This window comes from Leptonotus elevatus, chromosome 19 (genome assembly GCF_054856555.1).
Source record: "Leptonotus elevatus isolate MCC_2025b chromosome 19, RoL_Lele_1.0, whole genome shotgun sequence".
NCBI classification, from domain to species: Eukaryota; Metazoa; Chordata; class Actinopteri; order Syngnathiformes; family Syngnathidae; genus Leptonotus; species Leptonotus elevatus.
In genome coordinates, this window is record NC_141257.1 from 10,142,907 (window position 1) to 10,165,735 (window position 22,829).

At 39.3% G+C, this 22,829-nt stretch overlaps 1 protein-coding gene across 1 annotated transcript; it reads left to right on the plus strand.

The window, feature by feature from the left end:
* The first annotated feature begins 579 nt into the window (after nt 1-579).
* On the plus strand, nt 580-2,256 carry sem1 (SEM1 26S proteasome subunit). The gene is made up of 3 exons (XM_086062972.1): nt 580-723; nt 1,201-1,294; nt 2,072-2,256. Exons 1-3 carry the CDS (start codon nt 648-650, stop codon nt 2,112-2,114), a joined length of 213 nt encoding a protein of 70 aa, XP_085919098.1. The 5' UTR covers nt 580-647; the 3' UTR covers nt 2,115-2,256.
* Nucleotides 2,257-22,829: the final 20,573 nt, after the last annotated feature.

Sequence of the window (22,829 nt, forward strand, 5' to 3'; positions counted from 1 at the left end):
ACAAGCACGGGAAGAACATTCACAATTATCAAACATATGCCCGTAGCCAAAGTTCAAACTCGGAACCTCAGAAATATGATGCAGACGTGCTAATCACTTGGTCACTGTGCTGCCTATTTCAGTTAATATCTTGGGGGGAGGGGCGTGGGGGGGTGGGCGGTGTAACAATGGAACATACATACGCAAAACATTTTTGTGGAGACAACTGGAATTGTAAAATTCAGTTGTGTACGAACTGCAAAGCTTGCTCGATGCCTGGGGCAGACGAAATTATTTTGTCAGCCTTGGGGTGCAGGGGGAACGGAAATTTCCCAAGCTTGATGCCTGACTTTATGAAAACTGGATGAATATCCTGCAAGCAAACAAACAATGTCTATCTATGTATCCTATCTATCTATCTATGACATAACGTTTTTGTAAATGTTGTAATGTAAAATTATACGACTATTGTTTCAATAATTTAAACACAAACAGTAATAGTTCATTTAGTAACAACTTAACGCATAAAGCGCTGTGCTGCGCGCCATTACGCAGTCAGCGCAGCCATGACCCTCCTCATGAGGTTTTCCGTTCCCATAATCCATTGCGCGCCAGCGGCCATTCATCTCCAAAATCCAAACAAGCGTCACAGCATCACACCGGTGAACATGTCAGACAAAAAGCAAACCGTCGACCTCGGTCTACTGGAGGAGGATGATGAGTTTGAGGAATTCCCAGCCGAAGGTTAGTAAATAATGTATTTTCACGTTGTGACTCTCGGTGTTTTACTAATTGTCAGCATTTTGTATGTGAGCTTGGCCTGGTAGCAGTGACTCAGCTCGCCTAGCCAGGCTAACCTAGCAGCAATTAGCCGTAGCAGTAGCTAGCGAAGCTGCTCGGTAAACAAGCCAATATAACAAATTAATTTAACCAGTAATGAGACTACTAGTTAAATGTTTTCCTCCGTAAATGAGTTGTCTTTGCTATGAGGGTTTTGACATTTTAATTTAGGTTGGCAAATGGCTAAATGCATTATCGGGGTGTGAGCTAAACAATAATATGTACGTATATCACCGTATAAGCCTGCCAAAAGTGACATTTAGTAAGGTTTTTGACTCATTTCCCCGTTGAAAACAAATGTGCTTCCATCAAAACTTATTCGTCTGATTCTTTTTTTCCCCCCTCCACGTATTGTATTTGGTCCGTTGCGGATATGTTCAGATTGGACTGGGCTGGACGAAGATGAAGATGCTCATGTTTGGGAAGACAACTGGGACGACGACAACGTCGAGGATGATTTCTCCAACCAGTTAAGGTATTCAGTACGACGCTTTGTCCATGTGATGTGTACTAGTACTTAAACTTAGATTGTGTCGACGAGACTGTCAAACCATTTGTGTCTAGAGGGAAATGTATTCAAGCAATTCCTCACAATCTTATACAATCAAATTAAACATAACTTTTTAATTATACATTGCTAAAACAGCAATCTATGTTGGAAACATTTGACCTGTGGTGTATTACCCTGCCTCACTCACCCATTTCATAATCAATAATGAAGTAAGATGCAAAAATGAGTGCGCTAAGCATTCAGCTTCTCAGCGGCAGTAACTTGGTACTGGTTATGTGGTTATAAGTGCTTATGTTCATTAACATGTTACAAAAAATTGGAACAATATCAGCAATGGGTAGATAACTAAAGCGTTACCGAGTTGTGTAACTTCACACTTGATGGGTGGCTACTGGCTAGGCACTAATGGTGCAAGTCAATTCTCCATAATATGTCCCCTATAAATAGAATCTTGCTATTGCAGTGTGATACTGTGATACTTTACGATTTATTTTTTTTACAGTTGATTAAAATAAGTTATTAGTTTGGGTTAATAAATAAATTTTAATATCCTAAATGTTAAATAAATGGGTACCCAATCTTGTTGAGACGTGTAAAAAAAGAAAAAAGAATTGTATTTAAAAAAGAAAAAAGTCAAATGCACAGTGTGATTGAATGTCATTACCACACCTGTTAATGCAACATGACATGTTTTTGTCATTTGAGTGACATTGATGCATCATTCTTTTTTTCTACCCGTAGAGCGGAGCTGGAAAAGCACGGTTACAAGATGGAGACGTCGTAGTGGCTGACAAGATCCATGTGGATAAAAATGGACATTTCTATGTGAATATTACAGGCTGAGAGGAGGGAAGGAGATGTTTCTTATGTTCTTTTGTTTCATTTTGTAAGAATTTTGACAGAAGTAAAATGCTTGGAAAAGACAATTCGAGTGTGTTTTCTCTTTATTACTGTTGTGTGAATGTCATAAATTTTAATCAAATTAGGTGTGTGTTGCCTTGTCATCTAACCTGAATTAATGATTCACACATGCAATCACAATTCACGTATTCCAGTCCATTTGAAATGAATCAAGAATTTCTTAATTTGATTTCGAGGTTTGTTTGAAAATGGAACGAAAGGGAAATTTCAAAACATTCTTCTAAAGCTCTTGGAACAAACTTTCAACCAAAGATTGCTTTCTAAATGTCTCTTTGAAACTTAATCTCCTTAGGAAGTGGATTTTGGTATAATTTTTAAGATCATTCATAGACTTACAAAACCAATATGCTACTTTCTTAAAATTAGCTTAAAAAAAGGAAACTTCAAAAGTATGTTAAATATTAAGTTTTCACAAAATATTGTAGATGCATTCAGATATGAGGAACCTTCTTGTGACATTTCCGAGAAATTAGTAAGGGATATAATTTTCTAAATGGACCATTCCTAGAAACTGGTGACACTTCAGTGTGATAACCTTTTTGTGAAAATAATTTTTTATATCTGATAAATGACATGTTTAACCTTCTGGAACTTGTACTGGGTATACAGTAGCTTAACCACCAGAGAGAAAAAAAATACTATTAGCAATAATAACAGGGTGGAACCTAAAAGGACCCCCCCCCCCCCCAATTAAATTAGGTAAATTTAGTCTAATCTTCACATTAGCATATATATATAATTTATTAGTTCCCTCCAAAACTTACATCACGGCTTGATGTGAAATTTTGGGAACTAGTTTATTTCAATTTTATTATAATCTCTTTAAACGCAGTCTTAGCTGGTGTTCCTTTTGTGCATTAGCCGGGTGCAAACCATGCACCTAGGGCGTCAGTCACTCAAGTCGATTATTCTGTTCATATACTAAGCACCTTTCTGAGGATTTGCACAGATCCCAGCATGCAGATATTATTATTAATAATAATAATAATTTTATGAGGGCAGGACTACCATAGACTAAGAGGATGGGGTGTAATACAATGAAGTATATCTGTATTGTATGAAAAATAATCAAAACAGCTTTTTCCAATGGTTTCACAATTATCAAAAACATTTTTTTGTCTTGATAGACGGAAGATCACAATCTGTGATTAAAAATGTTCATAAAAAAGGAAAAAAACATTATTTTCCTGGTGATGAAAAATGCATGTACTCAATCAAGTCAAACCCCTGCCAAGTTATTACCATTTATCATGTTTATTGGCGTTCAATTTGCAAACGTGATTCTGAAAAGTTGCACGTGGTAATCATGCTATTTTCCATGTACCACACTTATAAACAAAATATGAAGACAATGTGTGAGGTGACATGCAAATTCTTGGTTCATTTTATATGGAATGATCCCAAAATTGCTTTATGGAGGGCCATGTTTGGATTCACTGAGGCACTTTTTGAAACATGCTGGGATTTTAAAACTTATTCTGTAACTACTCAAATCTTAGCAATTACTATATTTTGAGAGATCATAGTTTGCCACATGTGTTGGTATCGAAAGAATTGACCAAAGTTTCGAGCTTGAAAATGTTCCGCTTGTGCTGAAAGTGTCAAAGGCAGTGTGAAGTACACACAAGCGCACACACTCGAGCTTGTTCTGCACGATGCCGTATAACAGCCCCTTCCCCTTTCAGGCCCGCAGCGCCGGGCCGAGACCCTGAAGGAGAGATTATCCACTGGCGTGTTTGTCAGAGGCAGGGAGGGGGTCTCAGCATGGGGGCCCCGAGCCCGCCTTGCCTGGGCCTGCCTCCACTGCCAGCCAGGCCCTACTCTTCCGCTCAGCTCAGCGGGGACTCTTGTACTGAACCAGTGGCCAATTTATCCTCCGCCCCGCTCCCTCTGCAAAATGCTTTCTAGCACTGGTTCGTCCCCTCTTCTCGGGTCTTAATGAGGTGAATGGGTGCCAGTACGACCAAGACTTTTATCCCCAAAGACATCCGCGCGCCTTCCATAAATGGAGAATAATGCTATCAATGTTTACGGGTTGTACATGGAATTTAGCTGCCATTTGTTATTTGTATGCTGAAAGTACCTTGTACCGAAGAGTGCAACTGTAACATTTTTAACTGGCAAATATGTCCGTTGTCGAACGTATTTCCAGTACTTTTTAAAATACGTTTGAACACCTTATGTTCAAACATATTTGCAAGTACGTTTAAACGTGTTTAAATACGTTAGAACCTATATGTAGCATATATGCAATTACGTTCGAACGTATTTGCAGATGTGTTTCAACGTACGTTTAAATGCACTTGAGGCTAAATGCTAAAATGTAGCATCCCCCCGTAATACCACGGGGTATTTATCTGAGTAGAAAAACAAACTTTTATTATTTGTATTTTTTACATTTGACCTACATTATTCCAATACGTTTGAAAACTACGTAAGTAAATATTGCTTAGTCATGATTTTTAGGATTTATTATCTGCAGTACATTTTTCCACCATATTGCCACAGGTTGTGTGCAATTTTCAAATGTATTAGTATAATGCTAAAAAAAAACATGTTTTTTTTTTAGACTTGCACATCAATACCCCGTGGCATTATGGGAAAAGGTGCTATGTTTTTAGCATTTAGCCTACAAGTAGGCCTAAGTTTGAATCTACCTTTATGTAAGTATGTTTAAGCGTATTTGCACGTACATTCAGTAACAGTAACATTTTTGTTTACAAACAAGTGTGCGTGTTCCCTTTGTGGAGAATATAATACAGTACTTGGTTCATTTTTAATAAATATACCACTCAATGACTTAACACACAAGTGTGAACGGGTGAGCTCTCCAGTAGTGATGAAGCTTGTCAATTATATGTAAAAAAAACAACAAAAACCATTTAGGTTATCAATTAACTATAATAGCTGTGAGTGTGTGTGTGTGTGCCACTAAGGGCCCGCGTTGTTGATTATTATGACGGTTGTGAAGTCAGTCAAGCGAGAACATCGTTAAGTGTGCGCAACAGAGGAGGAACCCTCGGCCATTTTGTTTGTGCTGAGAGCGTAAGATTGTTCCCTTGTGTTTGCCGCCGCGAGGGCCTCCGCGGGCCCACCGCGGTATTCAAGCCCGCACCGATCCGCAGGCCCTCGTCCCCGCGTTGCTTCGTCTTTGATCTGACGTAATCAGCTCTTTAATTCCTCGCCAGCATTTTGTTGTTTCTTTGTGACCCCCGTGATTCGACATGAAAGTGAAGGCTGATGTTGACTGATGAAAGGATGATCATTTGCTGGGTCGAACACGTGGAAATCACTGAGAGCAGGATTTTAAATATGGCAGCCATTTGTCTGCTCATTTAAAAGTGCCAGAAAGTAATGAGTGGAATACAGTATTCGCCAGACGGTGTTAGTGTTTGTGACCTTTTTTTTTGTGTAACATTGAGTCAAGAAATAAGTCATTAATTGTTATTATTATTTAGCAATTTGCAGGTGTATTACTACTGTTGTGTACTTTCCTCAGGAACAGCAGTAATGTTTCTGGGTCAAACTGACCCGGGAATACTATTGAATTCATTATCAATGTGGTTACGCAGTTGCTCTTTCATTTGTCAGGATTGGCAATACAGCTCCTGGGTTAGATTGACCCGGGGCACGTTTCCTTTTTATTTAAGTACCTGAAAGCAACAACAACAATAAAATCCAAGTAAACATTGTCTATAACTCTTACTTACCTTTTCAATCAATACTTAGTGCATTACTGCGTAGATTGTGCTTCAATGATGAAAATGACATTTACATTACAACTTTAAAATGTTTATGTTAATGAATGTATGTGTTTAATTATTATTCAAGTCATTATCAGCGGCATTACTAAATTCGCTTGGCTTTGATCTTACCGCTGGCGTCATCAATGAGAGTAAGCATTTTTCAATACGTACTTTCGATTGGTGAGTAAATTGGAAAAATAAAACCCACCATGGTGGACTGACGGATAGTATATATTTGTGAAAAAATTGGAAATTTACCAAATTGTGACGTGGTTTGTTTGTCAGGAACGGCAGAGGTCAAATTGATCAAGATCAAGTTTACGTATTGCCGTTACAGAAAAACAAAATACCGATAATCGTCTATAATTAACTTCAGTACTGTACTAACCATTTCAATCAATATTAAGTGTTTCCACCTCTGACAGATAATGCTTCAGTCAGGATAGTTTACTTATTTTTCATAAGAAGATCGTGAAAGACATCAAATGAACCGATTTGTGTTCATTGATTACACTCGATACGTTTTCAACCCAAAATCTACTTCAACAGCATATTTCTTTTTTCTATTCTTCGTTTAAACTTTAAAATGACTGAAGTAATTGACTAGCAAATGAATTGACAACTATTTTAATAATCGAGTAATCGTTTGGTGCCATTGTTTATCTTAAAATTGTCTAAATGCTCTGGTTTCAGTCTTTCAACAGTAATTATTCACTTCATTCTATAATCCTTCATGAAAGCAGACCGATTTATCTTTTGTGTTTAATCAAAATAAGACTTTTGTAAACATCTGTTTTTACTTTGGAAAACAATGAGTGAACCAGTAACTGAATCGATTTTGAGTACAACATCAGCCCCGCTATTTAAATCAACAAAAGCTATGAAATCAACAACAATCATTGGTTGAATGCAAATTAAAAATTTATCCAATTTGATTAATTGATTGTATAATCGATTCTAAATGATTCGATGGTGACAACAAATCAGTCTGAACAGTGCATGAATGTTGATGATTACAATTCATCCACTGACTAGAAAACCGCAAAGGTGCACTAAATGAGAGTTCTTCAGCCTCGGTGGGGGTCTTTCCTCCACTGAGTGCCATTCTAGTTCAAAAGAGCATTTCCCTACTTGCAAATGTCCTTGCGCCCACGCGGCGGTGAACCGCATGCGATGCGAGCAGCCAAGCTGCGGCGGCGAGCACTTTTTCATAACACTTCACGTTGGGAGATGGCAGATCCATTGTTCTACGGGCCTGCGAGTCTGTGGGCGAGACTCCCCGCTGCTTTATTTTCTTGTCTTTTCCTGCACACTATAGGCCACTTTGACCGCTCCGCGCTCGCCGCACGCCATCATGGCTCTACTTTTGCGAAAATCTGCGAGCAGGGGAGAAAATGACGCTGTCTTTGCGCGGCTCGGAAGCACACAGCTGCTGCTATAATGGCTCTAATTGTACGTTTCTTTTGTCGGGCTGGAATTAGCAACAATACTACGACTAACACCCCCTAAAAGTAAAGATGAGGGGAGAGAGTTAATAATAATAAAAAAAAAAGACTCTCAGCTCAGGAGTACATGCACCAGTGAGTCTGCCAATCCGCTACAGAATGGCCCACACCTGCGCACTCGCACCCCCGCTAAAATAAACACAGATAATAAGGTGTAATTACTTTAGAAAATAATAATGAGGAGCAACCCTTCAGACCTCAGCTACTCCTGGTGACAAAGGCCTGCCTGTTTATTGTGGGGGGTGCAACTAGCCCAAAGGATGCCGGCGAGTGTCCTATCAAAAGACCAGAGGGGTCCGACTGAGGGTCCCTTTATAGGACGGTCATCAGTGTCGACGGGGGCCGGCACTTTTAAGTCTCTTCCAGCCTAACTGCCTCAATTAAGCAGTCTGAACTGACCACAGGCTACTTTCTTTATCATTAAAACCATCCATCCAGTGGCCAATGAGATCATCTTCACTGCTATGGCATTAAAATAACAGCAAAACATTGGACACGCATAATCTAATCTCGATCTAGTTCATATTTTCGTCTTGTCTCAACCGCAATATTCACAATTACACTAATAAGAGAGCAAGCATAAAACAATAAAAAAAAAATACTAAGGCTGATGTTTTGATGTAACACTAAGTTCATTTTGACCCGTGAGCAAGGTTCTAATTCAATTTCTTAATCAATGATTACATATTACAATTCAGCACTGTGATGCCATTTCCAGTTGACTACGCAAAATGGCCGCCGCCCCCCCAAAGATGGGTAAAAACAAGTGGAGTTTTCATCTTAATTAATATTCCACAAACACATTATTAATCTGAATTGTGCGTTTAGACTAGTTTGAGCACATAAAACACATTACATGAAATTGTAAATAAATAAACAGTTTTTATAGAGCAATTTAGCCAAAAAGTAACTCACACATACACAATGCAGTACATTAATGTGTTGATGTGCCTTTAAGGGGGCGTGGCCTGGTGGGTGCCATCAGGAGCTCTGACTCCAGCTCTGCTTGGGCATTTACTTCACGGTTAGTTCAAGGTTGGCAACTTCTCATGCCCCTTGCAAGAGTTTTCTTTTTGTATTTGCGTGTTTGACTGTTTAATCCCGTTCAATAATGCTTCAATGTAAATGTGGCAAAAAACAAACAAACAGATATCTATTCTTGATTTTGTAGCAATTTCCATACAATGTGTGTATTCATCAGCTTTTGTAAGAGACTTAATGGACACTTATGGAGCCATGAACAATCCCTGCCAGTGATTATTCCCCAAAATATCGCTATTAATATTTTTGGCAATGTGAGCCTTCAGGATGGCCCTTGAATGCATCAAGTATTTTACTTCGACCCTACAGATCGTACATATGATGGGAATACCCCACATAAAAACCCAGCTTGTGTTTCACACTCTGATTATTTTCCCCCCTCAGAGCCGTCGCACCTCAACCACAGGGCCCATCCATGTGAACACGACACCAGATCATGGAGGAGGCGTATGTTGGCGCCATGGGCTCACTGTCACTTACGCCTGTCCAGGTTTTCACCCGATCTGACATGTTGGCATACAGATGGGTATGTTTCACTTTTAACACTATCCTGGTGCTTGGGACGTTAAACAAACACGGGACTTTTGTTTGATGTCAAGATGCATTAAGAGGGTCCCGCTTTAACCATGCTATATGATCTCTCTTATGGATAATATGGTTTTATATCATGTGGGGTGTAGAACATGAAGGAATTAGGACTTGGCTGAATAATGACAAGGGTGATGTAATTGCTCGATGGAAGCTCTGCAAAAAATTGGCATTTATTTTATTTTATTTTATTTTAATTCTGCAGATCTTTACACAATAATAGATTACAATATAAGAAAAATAATGGCTTTAATTAAAAGGAAAAAAATCTTCTTTTTTATTTATTTTTTCTCTCTGTAGCAAGTTAAATACAAAAGGACAGCGTTTAGTAAAACAGTCCAATGTTCTGCCTGTAATTCATGTCTTTAAGGGACCAAAAAATGTTAAGCATAAAAATAAAAATAAATCATCAGACGATTAATCAATTAATTATTTGTTTAATTATTATTATTTTTTGCCAAGTATAAAAAAATTAAAATAAAATCCATGTCAGTCGGCCCCTGGAGGAAAGTATAAAATAGGTAGAATTAAATGATCCTAGTCTAGGATTTACACTGTCGGTAGTATTGTGTAATAATAAATCCAATATTTATTTTTTCATCTATCAAATATTGGTGTAGATTTGTCTTTTATCTGATAAAGATGTATAAAATCCACATTTATAAAAACAATACTAGTTCAATTTTATATTTATATAGCACATTTCCTACACGCAATAATCCAATGTATGTCACATATAGTTACAAAACAACATTTAAAGGCAAAAGATTTTAAGATATTTAAAAGTAAAGCAATAAAATGTAGTTATTAAAATTACTAAAAGTAAGTACTCGGGGTGTGCCCAAAAATTGATTCTCATTTAGTACGATTCAGAATCGTACTAAATGTCCCAAAATCGATTTTATTTAAATTATTTTATACTGTCTTGCCTTTGTCACGTGTGCCTTTATTTGGAGCGCTGTTCATGTTGTACCCAGTTTGGCTCCATGCGGCCTAATACACTGTTAAGTTGTAGCCACATTAGAGAGTAGAAGGAAAAAGTCACGATCAAGTTATTCCAATAAAAAAAAAAAAAAAATCAGCATGGAGCCATTCTTTTGAGTGATAAAAGTGCCGCGAGTAGCGCGCTAATTAGCATTAGCGAGTCAGACTGGAGTAGATCATTACAATTCCTTGCACATCTGTAGATTGAAGCACAAATCATTGTCAATCAAATCATTTTAAATCAAAGACGTTCTTAATCGGAAATCGATTCTGAATCGAATCGCAGGGCCAAAAATCTGAATCGCATCGAATCGTGAGGCATTCAAAGATTCTCACTCCTAGAAAGTACAGCGCAAGATTTAGTTATTTTTTAACCTGGATTTAAAATAATTTACTCTTTCTAACTTTCAGTTCTGTAGTCATCTTATTCCATTTGTGTGCAGCATAACAGGTAAATGCACCATGTTTGCTTTCAACTCTGGAGTTTGCTGACCTCAGAACCCTACTTGATTTATATTCTATGAGCATTTCTTTAATGTGTTCAGGACCTGATCCATTCTGTGATTTTATAGACCAGTAGCAACATTTTAAAATGGATTCTACAGCTTTAGTGGGAGCCATTTTAAAGACATCAGGACTGGAGTGATAGGTTCTGATGTCTTGGTTCTGGTAAGTCCAGTTCTAGGGGAGTCCAGTCAGAAGACTTTTACAATAGTAACTAGAGAAGTTCTAATTTATCCAACAACATTAAAACTCTATTATTGTAATATATGTTTATGTTGGTAAAATTAAAAAGTCTAATGAACCCTATATGGATCAATATGCAAACTTCCATCGGTCTACTCTGGATACATATTAAATCAGTGGACAGTGATGCATGTTAAATGAGCAAGAAACAATTTAGCCAACACAGAAGCTTTTTTCCACCCGAAGTAATAAAGCACACTTAATGTTATTATCGCCACTGGGGAATTATCAGTCCTCTGATAGTTGTAATTAATCTATCAGCAGTCGCTTCCACACTCCCATGAAAATCACTGCAGATCTGCTTCAGCGGCGTTGACCAAAAGAATCAGTGTGCAGCCACCATTCATACGACGACTTCAAGTTGTCGGACCGAGTCATTAGCACGTGATTAATTGCATGTCACAGTAGTCGCATCATCACCACATGAGGGAGCGAGATGTCAAACACAAACATTGCGTCATTTTAGTCAAGTTAACATAAAACATTTGCACGGAGAAATTCGACAGAATGGATTATTTCCATCGCTTCCAATCAATACGTCACCGCTTTAGCCCGCGGCCGCCTTCGGAACTGGAGCGCAGTGACAGACGTTGCATTCTTCTTCTTCTGTTTTTCATCACTTTCTCACTTACGCACGCACACGCGCACGTCTTGAAAGCGAGGGTGGGAGGCCTTGGCTCAGCCGCGGTCCGACTGGTCCCGGGCGCAACGAGGAAACAATTAATCGTGTGTGAGCGGCCGTCTGAGTGTCTGCTCTCTGGACAACAACAACACTCGGCCGTTTATCTCCCCTCAAGGCGGGACCAGCAGCCAACGCGGGCATGCATGCTCTCATTTTCACACGCAAGGACAAAAATGCTTTCACATACGATCATTTTACACGAGAAGATGGCGGGAATCGGGATGCACATAAAACACATTAAGCCAGGTAACAGGTGCTCCCTGTTTGGACAGAAGTATTGGGACAAATGCTCAAAAAGGATGAAAATGTAGTTTCCTCTTCAGTGACAGTGGATATAAAAAGTCTGCACACCCATGTTCAAAAGCTGTTTGTTGTTGTTGTTTTTAATGATTTTTTTCCTTCTTTTTTTTAACCCGGGACCAGTAATATTCCATTGAAGAAGAAAAAATAAATAGAATGAGCGTGGTTGCATAAGTGTGCACACCCTCTTATAACTGGTATGTGGCTGTGTTCAGAACTAACCAATCACATTCAAATGGGTCAGCACACACCTGCCACCATTTAAAGCACTGATTAACCCATTAAGGTCAGCTGTTCTAGTAGGCTTTTCCTGACATTTCTTTTGGTGATGAGCAGTGTTATTTCTCCACTTGATGATGATTGTCTTCATTATGTTCCATGTTATATATTCCATAGTATGGTTTCATACCTTAAAAGCCTGACTGGTATCTTTGAACTAGGGATGGGTAAGTACAGATTTTCTGCCTTTTTTCAAGGTGTTGGTTCCATTTTTTTACGATCAGGAACTAGAAGTTAAAAGAAAAGAAAATTGCTATAAAATTCATGCAATTTTACCAAAAAACAAAAAAATGTAGGTCTTTAAAATGTCCTGTCATTGTTTTTTTTTGGGGGGGGGGGGGAGTTTTATATATTAAAAGCACTAGTGGCATCGGTGACTACTCGAGTTGAGTACTCATACTGGTATTGGTCTGAAAAAAGTGGTATGGAACATCCCTGCTTAAACTATGAGAACCCTCTGATCATGATGAAGTTCTCCGTAGACTTTGACTTGTGCTCTAAGATGTGCAAACTGTCAGGAAAAGCCTACCAGAACAGCTGAACTTTTTTCTTTTTCGGGGGTGGGGGGGGGGGGTGTAAATGGCATTTTAACTGGTGGCTGATGTGTGCTGGCTCCTATTTAACATGAATCTGATTGGTTAATTCTGACCACAGCCACATCCCCAGTATGGGAGAGTGTGCACACTCATATAACCACATTGTTTGACTTGTTTATTTTTACCTCCTCTATTCCTTGTTCCCACAACAGCTAATTAAGTGTTTTTTTCCTCAATAATTAGTCCGCTGTCGGTATCAGCACCTCTCAATAATGGCACATAAAAGAACTGTTATAAAAACTAAGAAAAAAAAAAGTGAAGAAAATAATCTAGGATGGATTAAAGATGTGTGTCATTTCTTTTGAGGAAGCGTTGACTCACTTAATTTAACCCTTGTTATCCCCGGAATGGCAAAGCAGGTTACAGGGGAGCATAAGCAGACAGGAATCATGAAGCAAAAGAGGAAATACATCATTTATATATATATTTTTTTTCGGACATTCTTGAAAGCACGTATTTGTTGCTTTTGAACTAGTGGCCCGCTAAACCTGAAGCAAACAAAGACGCCGGTGTGTGTTTCAATCGGGCGGCATCTGGATGGCATCTGAGGAGGCTGGCAGATTGGAGGTGACAAACAAGTTAGTGCCGAGGTCCCTGGTGACAAACACATTGCTGCAGTGCATGGTGGGGGGGGGGGGGGGGGTGCTTTGAAGGGCTATGGAATCCAAATTCAGTATATTTCAAATTTTACAACTGCACAGTAAATACTGTAGACTCTATTTAGAGTAAATTTGACTCTATTCAGATAGGAACCAAATAGACTCAGCTTTAGAGTAGGCTAAGATTTACACTAGGAAGAGAGTTAAATAAAGAATTGAAAATAAATAAATAAGTCACTCAAGGGTTGAGGAACGAAATCACGACCTTCTGCTTGGGAGACTGCCACACTACCACCTGAAAAATGACTTTTATTTACTTTCTCCCCCAATTTTTTTTTTTTTTTTTTTAATCTCTTCCAAGTGTAAATATTACTCTTAAACTGAGTCTATTTGGTCCCACTCTGAATAAAGTCAAATTTACAGAATGTGAGCGTAGACACGTGAACTTAATTGGATTATTAAAAAAAAAAATTAAAGAAAATAATTTAAGCATTATATGTATTACATTATCCTTAAAATTTTTAATACAATATCAGTCATAAATGTTTTATTACATTGGTCAAATTATTACATTATTAAGTATTTGTCTGTTTGAAAGCCCTAAATAAATAAAAATGACTTGACTTGACTTGACTTAAGTGCAAATTTTATTCAATTTTTAGGCGTTATTAAATTTTGGCAAACACTGTTTAATAAGTCCATACCTAAGACTTGATATCTCTCACAATTTCCTAATTTTACCCCCAATTTTCCAGCATAAATGTGACAAGAATTAAAAATATATAACCCCAACCAGAAGTGCAGTGTGAAATTTTGACAGCACGTTATGATTTGATTTCATTATCAAGACAATAGAACTTATATGAGCGTTAGCAAAAATGTAATTTCACTCTTTTTCAAGAGAGTGAATCAACTATGAATGCAAGGAAGCAGGTACGACTTTTGTAGCATTTGCACAGTGACAGCTCAGCATCAACTACTGTTAAGATGAAAAGCTATCCCATATCCGTGGAAAAAAAAAAATTAGTCACACTATTCACGTTAGAATCAAACTCCCTGCATCACCGGGATCTTCAATTAAGCAATTAAGACAAACGCGAGCGTGCTCTCAATCGTGCTCTCGCTCCCTCTTTCAGCCCAGGTGCAGCTTGGCAGGAAGAGGAACAGGAAAACAGGAAAAGACCGAGATTTGCTGCTGCCGCGCTCGTTCGCCTTCAAAGGCAAACGCCCCTATGATCATTTCCCACAATGCTCGTCGCACACGGAGGCGTCTGTGATCAGCGCTTATGAGAATGCGCAGGAATCTGACAGACAACCAGGAGAGGGAGGGGGGAGAAAGTGGCAAACTCGCCCTCCCCACGTGCTCATTCCCTCATCCTGCTCCCATCTGGGTTCACTTATCCCAGCCCGGGCCAGCCGGAGGACCCCTGTGCCCTCTCGGGTTGCAGGGTCTTGAGCGTGCTTCATTGTGGGTCCTTGTTTTTGTGAAAGGGAAGCGCTTGAGCCAGCCCCCATTGCCTGTCTGGACCACCCCAGGCCTCGCAGCCAGCCCAGACGCCCCAAAGGCATGCTTAGTGTTTGCCTCATCGCAACTGAAAGATACTAAACAGATTCACCCAGAAGCTCCATCAGAGACTGTCCTCCGCGAGGTGCAGTTTTCTGAAAGGAAGCAAAAGTGGCACTTTAAAGGAACGTGTACGTCTACCACATGTGCCATGTTTATGAATGCACATTTGCATAACGAGACAAGCGGATGTGCTCTGCGTCGGCGGAGCGTGTGCAGGAAGTGCCCCTCGCGCGTGTGTTGGAGCACAGGTGAAACCGCTGAGGAGTCCGCTCAAGCCAATGTTTGGAATAATCCACAGTCCAATCCAAGCGAGACGTCAATCCGGGTTATCACGCCGCACCGCTGAATGGAAGCAGAGCGACTCGGACGGCTTACTTAAAGTCATTGAGAAGTTATTCAAACACTCCGTTATTGTGGCCTAAACAAAGGCGGCCTGTCACTCTCTATTACACATAGGCTGTTTACGAGCACGCCACTTGGCTGGATGAGAATAAAGTAGGATGTCTGAAGTGACAACAAGCACGCATTGTAGACTGTTGCCGTATTTAGCTAATGAGCACAAGGCGTGCAATTAATTTTCTGGAACATGAGGTTATCTAAAAATAACAGAATGTAGAAGCAAATGCAGTTGAAGGATTGAAATAAGTATGTCCCTATTTTTCTTAATCTTATTAGTCATAGTCACTTTTGGGGTTTCTTAAAAAGTAACTGTTTTTTCGACATCCGAGATTTCAGCCTGACAACAGCAAATATACTTTTCTAAGATTTAGTTTTTGAGTTTAATGCCCTTTGTTGAAACTGACAGTAGGACAAGGTTAAGAAAAATAGGGACATAATTATTTCAATCCTTCAGCTGCATTTGTTTCTATACATTCTGTTATTTTTAGATTTGAGGCATAAAGTTACATTATCTGAGAGAGCAAGCCACTTTCAACACTTTTGATTGGTTAATAATTTTGAGGAAAAAAACCTACCCACATGGTATGTGGAGTGGCCACTAGTATCTATTTGTGAAAAAAATATCCATTCATCTAACCATCTATCCATCTATTATCCATACCACTTCATAAATGACTTTAATTTAGACTTTACAGCGATCTGATCGACTGGAGTGGGATCTGACGATATTTAGCATTTTATGTAAAATCGGTGATCGGCTGTAATGTCTTAATTTGCTCGATCGATTAATGACATATTTGATCTGCTCCTTACATTACATTACAAGACATTACATATTATATTTAATGTTTATCAGCATTTTTGTCCCCCATGCATTTCAATGGATTATACATGGATTTTATATATATATATATATATATATATATATATATAGGTACATACAGAAAAGTCTTTATTTATTTATTTTTCTATTTGTTTTTCTAGTTACTAGAGAGACAATAAATACTAGAGTCTAGTATCTAAATAAGATGACTGTAAAATTAGAACCACAATTATCTGACAGGATATCTACCTAAGGCAGAATTTGTGTTTGTGCTTTTGTATTCAATGTGCAAGTGTATCTAATAGTGATATCAGGCGTTAACGTTTCGGTTCTTAGAGCCAGCACGTGACATTTGTGAGCCGATTTGTTCTATTTTCTCACCTTTTTTCTGTTGCAGCCACATATTAATGGCCAAGATGTGTAGGGGCACACTAAGCAGAAGGGGGAAGATGGAGGTTACACACACACACACACACACACAGCACAGTGAGCGCGCAAACGGGAGCGAGGGAGTAACGAGAGAGTGTGAGACAACATTGCTTTATAATGAAAGACTACTTTGTGGCGAATGCGAAAAATGAGCTTCAAAAAATTATGTAAGCATTGGACACATTTGAAGTTCATAAACAATTATTTTTAGTCATAATAAGCATCATATTATGCTCCCTAATAGAGTGTGCCAAAAATGGAAGCTAGGTTATAAATAATGTGTGTATTAATAAAATATCCTTTTCTTAGACATTCTTTTAAGCCGATTTGACTCATTTTATAGTTAAGGAATCCTTGTTTTGATGTCAGGTGACAGATTGCTACTTTTCTTATCAAAGTCCAAATTCTCTATCTCCAATCCACACATTTTAAAAGGACACCACAGTAGCGAACGAGTCGGAACCACTATTATGTAGTTGCGGTACTCGAGAACAAAGCCATAACCGCAAGCAGACTCTCTTTATGGTTTTCACAGACCCAAAATGTCTTATACATTTGAATGTCATAAATGCAGGCACTACAATAAGAATTCCCATTGAGCCAAATCAAATCAAATAAAGCCTGAACACAGCTCGACAGCTGTTTTAGTTCACATCGGAAAGATGTGAGTGACTGACAGATGATAGCAATAAAAGTAAGGACACACTGGCCATTTTTGCTGCGGTGGGGCCATTTCAGAGGGGGATTATTAACTTGTCAGCAATTTCAAAGTAAGACACAACTTGGTCTCTCGTTTGAGAGCACGGCCAGCATGTCTGCCTTACTTTTATTAAAAGGTCTTTAAACCTTTCGACCCCGGAAGGCCTCCTTTACTGGCTGTTAATAGGGACGCGGTGGTCTACGGGCAGACCTTAATTGGCCTCGTAATCATTTGTTTAGGGCTTTGCCTCTATTTTGGAGGCTCCTTGTTTAGTGTGGGGTTAAAAATAGACGAGCGAGACAGCCGTCCGCCGCTCATCGCTCAAGCTGTCACGACGCGTGGCCCCTTGGGGACACGGGCAAGGGGACCCCCTCGAGCCGTGGAAGTTCAAAGGTCACACGGTTTATCATTATTAGCCACTTAGTCCGTGGCAGAAACACGGATGTTTGATTGCTAAAAGTAGAGTGGGAATATGCGAGCGCGACAAAACTGAAGGCCATTTTAATGTAATGTTAGGAGATTGAAATCAAAGCTTCAAGTACTTTTTACGTCTCATGAATAAAACACGAGAAGATCTAATGCTTGCTTCGCTTAAATGCCACAAGTAACTGAGTTACTAGCCGCAGATTGACAGTGACGTGAAATGAAATGTCACCGGATCAAATCATTAATCGTGTAAAATATTGTCATGCGACAGGAGAAAATAGCGGTGTGAAGATTGCATCGGCTGATAAAACATTACTTACGGCCATTTTTCCAATAAGCCATGGACTTGCCGCTGTCAATATTTGGAGGGAGATATGAGGTATACCCTGGCGAAGGCCATTTTGAAAGGAGCAGAGAGCCTGCTGGGAAAAATACAGCGTCTCATGCTGTGCCTCCGGGAAGCTGAAAAGCCACTGCGGCAAAAAGCTATGAATTATTTTCAGCACAAAATACATTTTCTTTGAAGACCGTTGGGCCATTAGAGCCCCTTTGCTCCCTTTTAAATTGTTTTTATGCTGTGAGTAATGTTAACCTTTGCTTTTGTAGTCATCACATTTTCTTTGCACTTTTTCCCCTTCCAGCAAAAAGCATGGATGGACTGGAGATGCGGTAACTAAGTACAGGAACAATTTACGCCAATCATGAGGAAGGAACTATACAATTTTATTCTCAATCGCAGAAAATAACCTTATGATAAACATACACAAAGTACACCAACCAGAGGACAATTTTATACTTTTGCCTTTAGAGCCCAAGACAGCAAAGCCGCAACATTAAAATGACTGTTAATTAACATGAGTTTCATGGTCCCTGTGGACCTCCCAACAATATTGACCAATGTGGGATTTTCAGAATAAATCAACTCTAGCCATCTAAAATAATAAACTACCAGATAATGCGAAACAAATTATTCAAGCGCCAAAAGCCCCACTAGCATGCCAGAGGAGCCATCCAAAGTACTAAACCATGCCATCATAAAAAATGACCCGCTCTTCAGTTTCTGTCAAGCGGTCTTGTTTTACTGTCAAGCGTGCTTGAACAGCTTTAGCGATAATGTAGCCTAATAATGATAAGGCTAATTGATTAGCAAAATCGCTGCAGTTTAGCTTTAAGTTGATCAGCTAATCATCTAATGCGGCGCTGATGATCATACTCGCGGAGATGGCATGAGAGCTGATTAAAGGCATTCACATGTCGCAATCTCACGCACGCACACACGCACACACGCACACACACACACACACACACTGAGGCCAGATGATGATTTAAGCGATTCACTTGGGATACAACAGTTGGGAGTAGATTCCCACACAACCACTGCTGCTCAACTTATTCACATTACAGTATTCAGTCAATTGAGCGCAACGGTATATCATTTTACGGAATTACGATACAGATACAGAATTTACACATTTTCGCCACGAGTGTTTACAGATCAGATCTGTATCCCAATCCAAATACTTCAATACGATTTGATTTAAAAACATGACCGGTTAACACTTTGACATTGAGCTCATTGAACTATTCATAAACAAACAGGATTTTGGTGAGTTAGAGTTCAAATTAGGCCTATTTGTAATATGTTCACTCAAGTTAGTTGTCCTGGCGTCCCTAAAACCTTTCAATTCCAACTCAAGATATCCTGAATTAAAGTCACATCATCTGCCTGCCTTCCTTCTGGGTGGTATAGTCTATAAAAAGCTAATGTTCTGCGACAGCATAATCCCCAAACATACATTAGTAGAAAACCATAATGTACAAAAAACACATCATTATTTTTTTTTACACCTTTAAACTTTAAAACACATTAACATTTTAAGATATATATTATCAAAAGTTCGTTAGCTCAATGCTAACATTTAATGCGAAACGCCATAGACGGGCTAAGAGAAGTTAGTGTTGTTGTAATTATCAACCTTAAAATGTTGTATTTTTCCACAACAATTAGATGTTTTCGTAATTTCATAGCACTGTGTTGGACTGTATTATTTTCCCCCGCGACACAAATTGCTTTTTGTACAAAATCCAACCATTCTGAGCTTTGTAACTTCAAACCTATTATTTACTCGTTACAAAAACATTGAACTATTAGTTAATTTCTCCTGATGCTCATCGTTTTACTGTCACGATGACTAAATTAAGAAACTTACTAAAAAATGGTTTAAATTTAAATTCAAGACTTGTAAAATATCAATATAATATGGTGCACATGCTGGTTAATCACACATTAAGCTAGAAATCCCACCTCAATATGGAAGCCTGCCGCTATGCTATATATAATAAGGATATCAACATTTAATGCATCCCTTTGTTTTCACTTGTTATAAAGCGACCTATGACTGAATGCTTTGGTGTGCACATAATGTTGATCATACTTTAATCATATGGTGAGGAGACATCAAACCACCCAAAAGCCGCTTTCAGGTGTTTCCATCTTTGTAGATGCACCCCTCTTCGCCACCCATTTCATACATGCACACCCCTCACTCCCCCACAACACAGTTTTTTTTTTTTGACATTAATATGTATGTATTTAATGACACATAATGATAGGTAATAAAATGTTAGGGTAAGTCCAAAAAAATCACCATGGTAACCACCTGGGCTTCTACAAAGAGCAAAGTGCACGTGGCTGTGTCGTTCCTCGCTATTACATCTGCTTTAAGGTGTGTGTGTGTGTGTGTGTGTGTGTGTGTGTGTGTGTGTGTGTGTGTGTGTGTGTGTGTGTGTGTGTGTGTGTGTGTGTTTGTGCAAGAGAGATGGAGTAGTGGGGGGTTGGAAATTGGGGGGGGGAAAGGAGCGAGAGCAAGGCGCGCGCACACAAACACACACATGCACTGTAATTGGCCGTGCTATTCAGGAGCACTCCGCTGCATTGTGCGCCTTTGGAACAGGATAAATGGCAGTCTTAGCATCAGGCTAAATCTATTAGGAACCTCGACCAGGTTTTGTGGCTATATCTCTTTTTTTTTTTCAGAAGATGAAGAAAATGTTTTACATTATATACGTGAAGAATAACGTTAAATATTACAGCATTATGGTATATAATATCAAAATCCTTATTTTATAATTTTTTTTAAATAATATTCTTGTCTATAATTAATTTGGTAACTTAAACATTTTCATGTACAATTATAGGGGAAGTCAACCCCCCCAAAAATTATTGACAATAGTATAGCCCCACTAGTTTATATACGGTATTTTGGTTAATATTGCGTTAGTGGAATATGAGTTAAGCAGCAAAATCAACATTAGAAGGCAGCCATTTTGCCACTTGCTGTCGAGTGAAAATGACATCACAGTTGCTCAGGTCTCAGGTAACAACTAATCACAGGCCAGCTTCAGAAAACAGGTGAGCTGCGATTGGTCGTTGCCTGAGCCCTGAGCAACTGTGATGTCATCTTCAGTCGACAGCAAGTGACAAAATGGCTGCCCCCTGAGTTGGATAAAAATGGCTGGATTTTGCTTCAAAACTCATATTCCACAAATGTAATATTCATCAGAATGTCATGTTCAGACTAGTGAGGTCGCATATAACACATTATTGTCAAGAAATGTTCAACGTTTTCTTCCCCTTTAATACCTTTAAAAACGTTTTGCCACTTGCTGTGGACTGAAAATGACATCACAGGTGCTCAGGGCTCAGGTAACGACCAATCATGGCTCAGCTTGCGAACATCACATGACCAAACCAAGAGAACAGGTGAGCTGTGATTGTTCGTCACCTGAGCTCTGAGCACCTGTGATGTCAACTCGGCATTTTTAGGCTAAAAGTACAAAACAGTTATTTAGTACTGCATTGTGTGGTTTTACAAAGATGAAAATGTTTTGAAGTATCGGCTCAAAGGGATGACCCCTCCCCCCAATCAGTCGAGGATCCACTTTAACTCTTAATTAGGACTATATACTATAAAAAAAAACAATTAAAGATCGCATACAAATCTGCAATATAGCAGTGGCACAAACGATAGCATCATATTTAGGCACTTGATTTTCTGCATTTGAAACTTTCCACCCTCCCTGCGCAAATGTGCTACTTTATTTTGGTCTACGAGTCACTTGCTTGCGTGCCTGCTGCTGTTTTTCCAGGTGGAACTCCATTTCAAGCAAATGAGTCAGGGGTGATGGATTTAGCAGGGGGTCGAATGGCAAGCTGTTTGCACGCTTACCTTTCTTTCGGAGAGTCAGTGTGAAATGAATTTTACTCCGATGCCAGCAAGTGCAACAACGACAAAACTTGATAGCCGTATACATTTAGGGATGTGGTGACTGTTGAAGCAATCTATTATGTGCAAATGACTTTTCTTCATCTGCACGCTCCCAGTGAGACATTTTGATGAAGAAGCAGCGTTCGCTTTTTGGAATCTCTGAGATCGATTTAAAAGTATTCCTCTTCCTCATCGCCTTTAATTCCTTTGTGCCCACTCACCTTGCTGCTTTTCTATTTCCTGTAGGCTTAAAAAAAAAACTTTGTTAAGGGAGCATGCTGGGAAAATAGCATTCTGCCAGCTGCTGCGGGCATTTTGCACTCAGGCTGGTGGGTGTCCTCTCCGAGACACCAAACGGATACCCACTGCAAGCGCTCACCTGCGAGTGTGTGTTGCTTTAGGGGTGTGTCTGTGTGCAAGTGCACTCTCGGTGGGTGGAAGACTGTCAGTAATAATATCAAGATGCCTGGTCCAGGGGATTATTGCTCCTCTTTGCCACTACTATCAGCAGAGGAGAGCTGTCTTTCTATCAAGCCGGGGCCTATCCAACACCATGCATTTATGTTACTTGTAAACATCGTTCCTGACCTGAATTTGGGTTTTGAGGAGTGTAGTTATATGCCCCCGCTGAGAAGGGAAAACAGCTAGGTGACGAGGATCAGATACGGTTAAAAAGAAAGGAAAAAAACGGTGGAATATACTACTCAAGGGTGGACCCGTCACCGACTGGCCTAAATATGATGTGGGCATCACTCAGCTGTCGTTGTGAAGATAGGAAGCCTTAGATCATGTTTCATGCTTGTTTAAAAGTGTAACTTGTCCCATGTGACGAAGACACTTGATGTGGAAACCTTGACTAGGAATGGAGAGCAAGGGCTGGATCCATGGGAGAGGAGGGT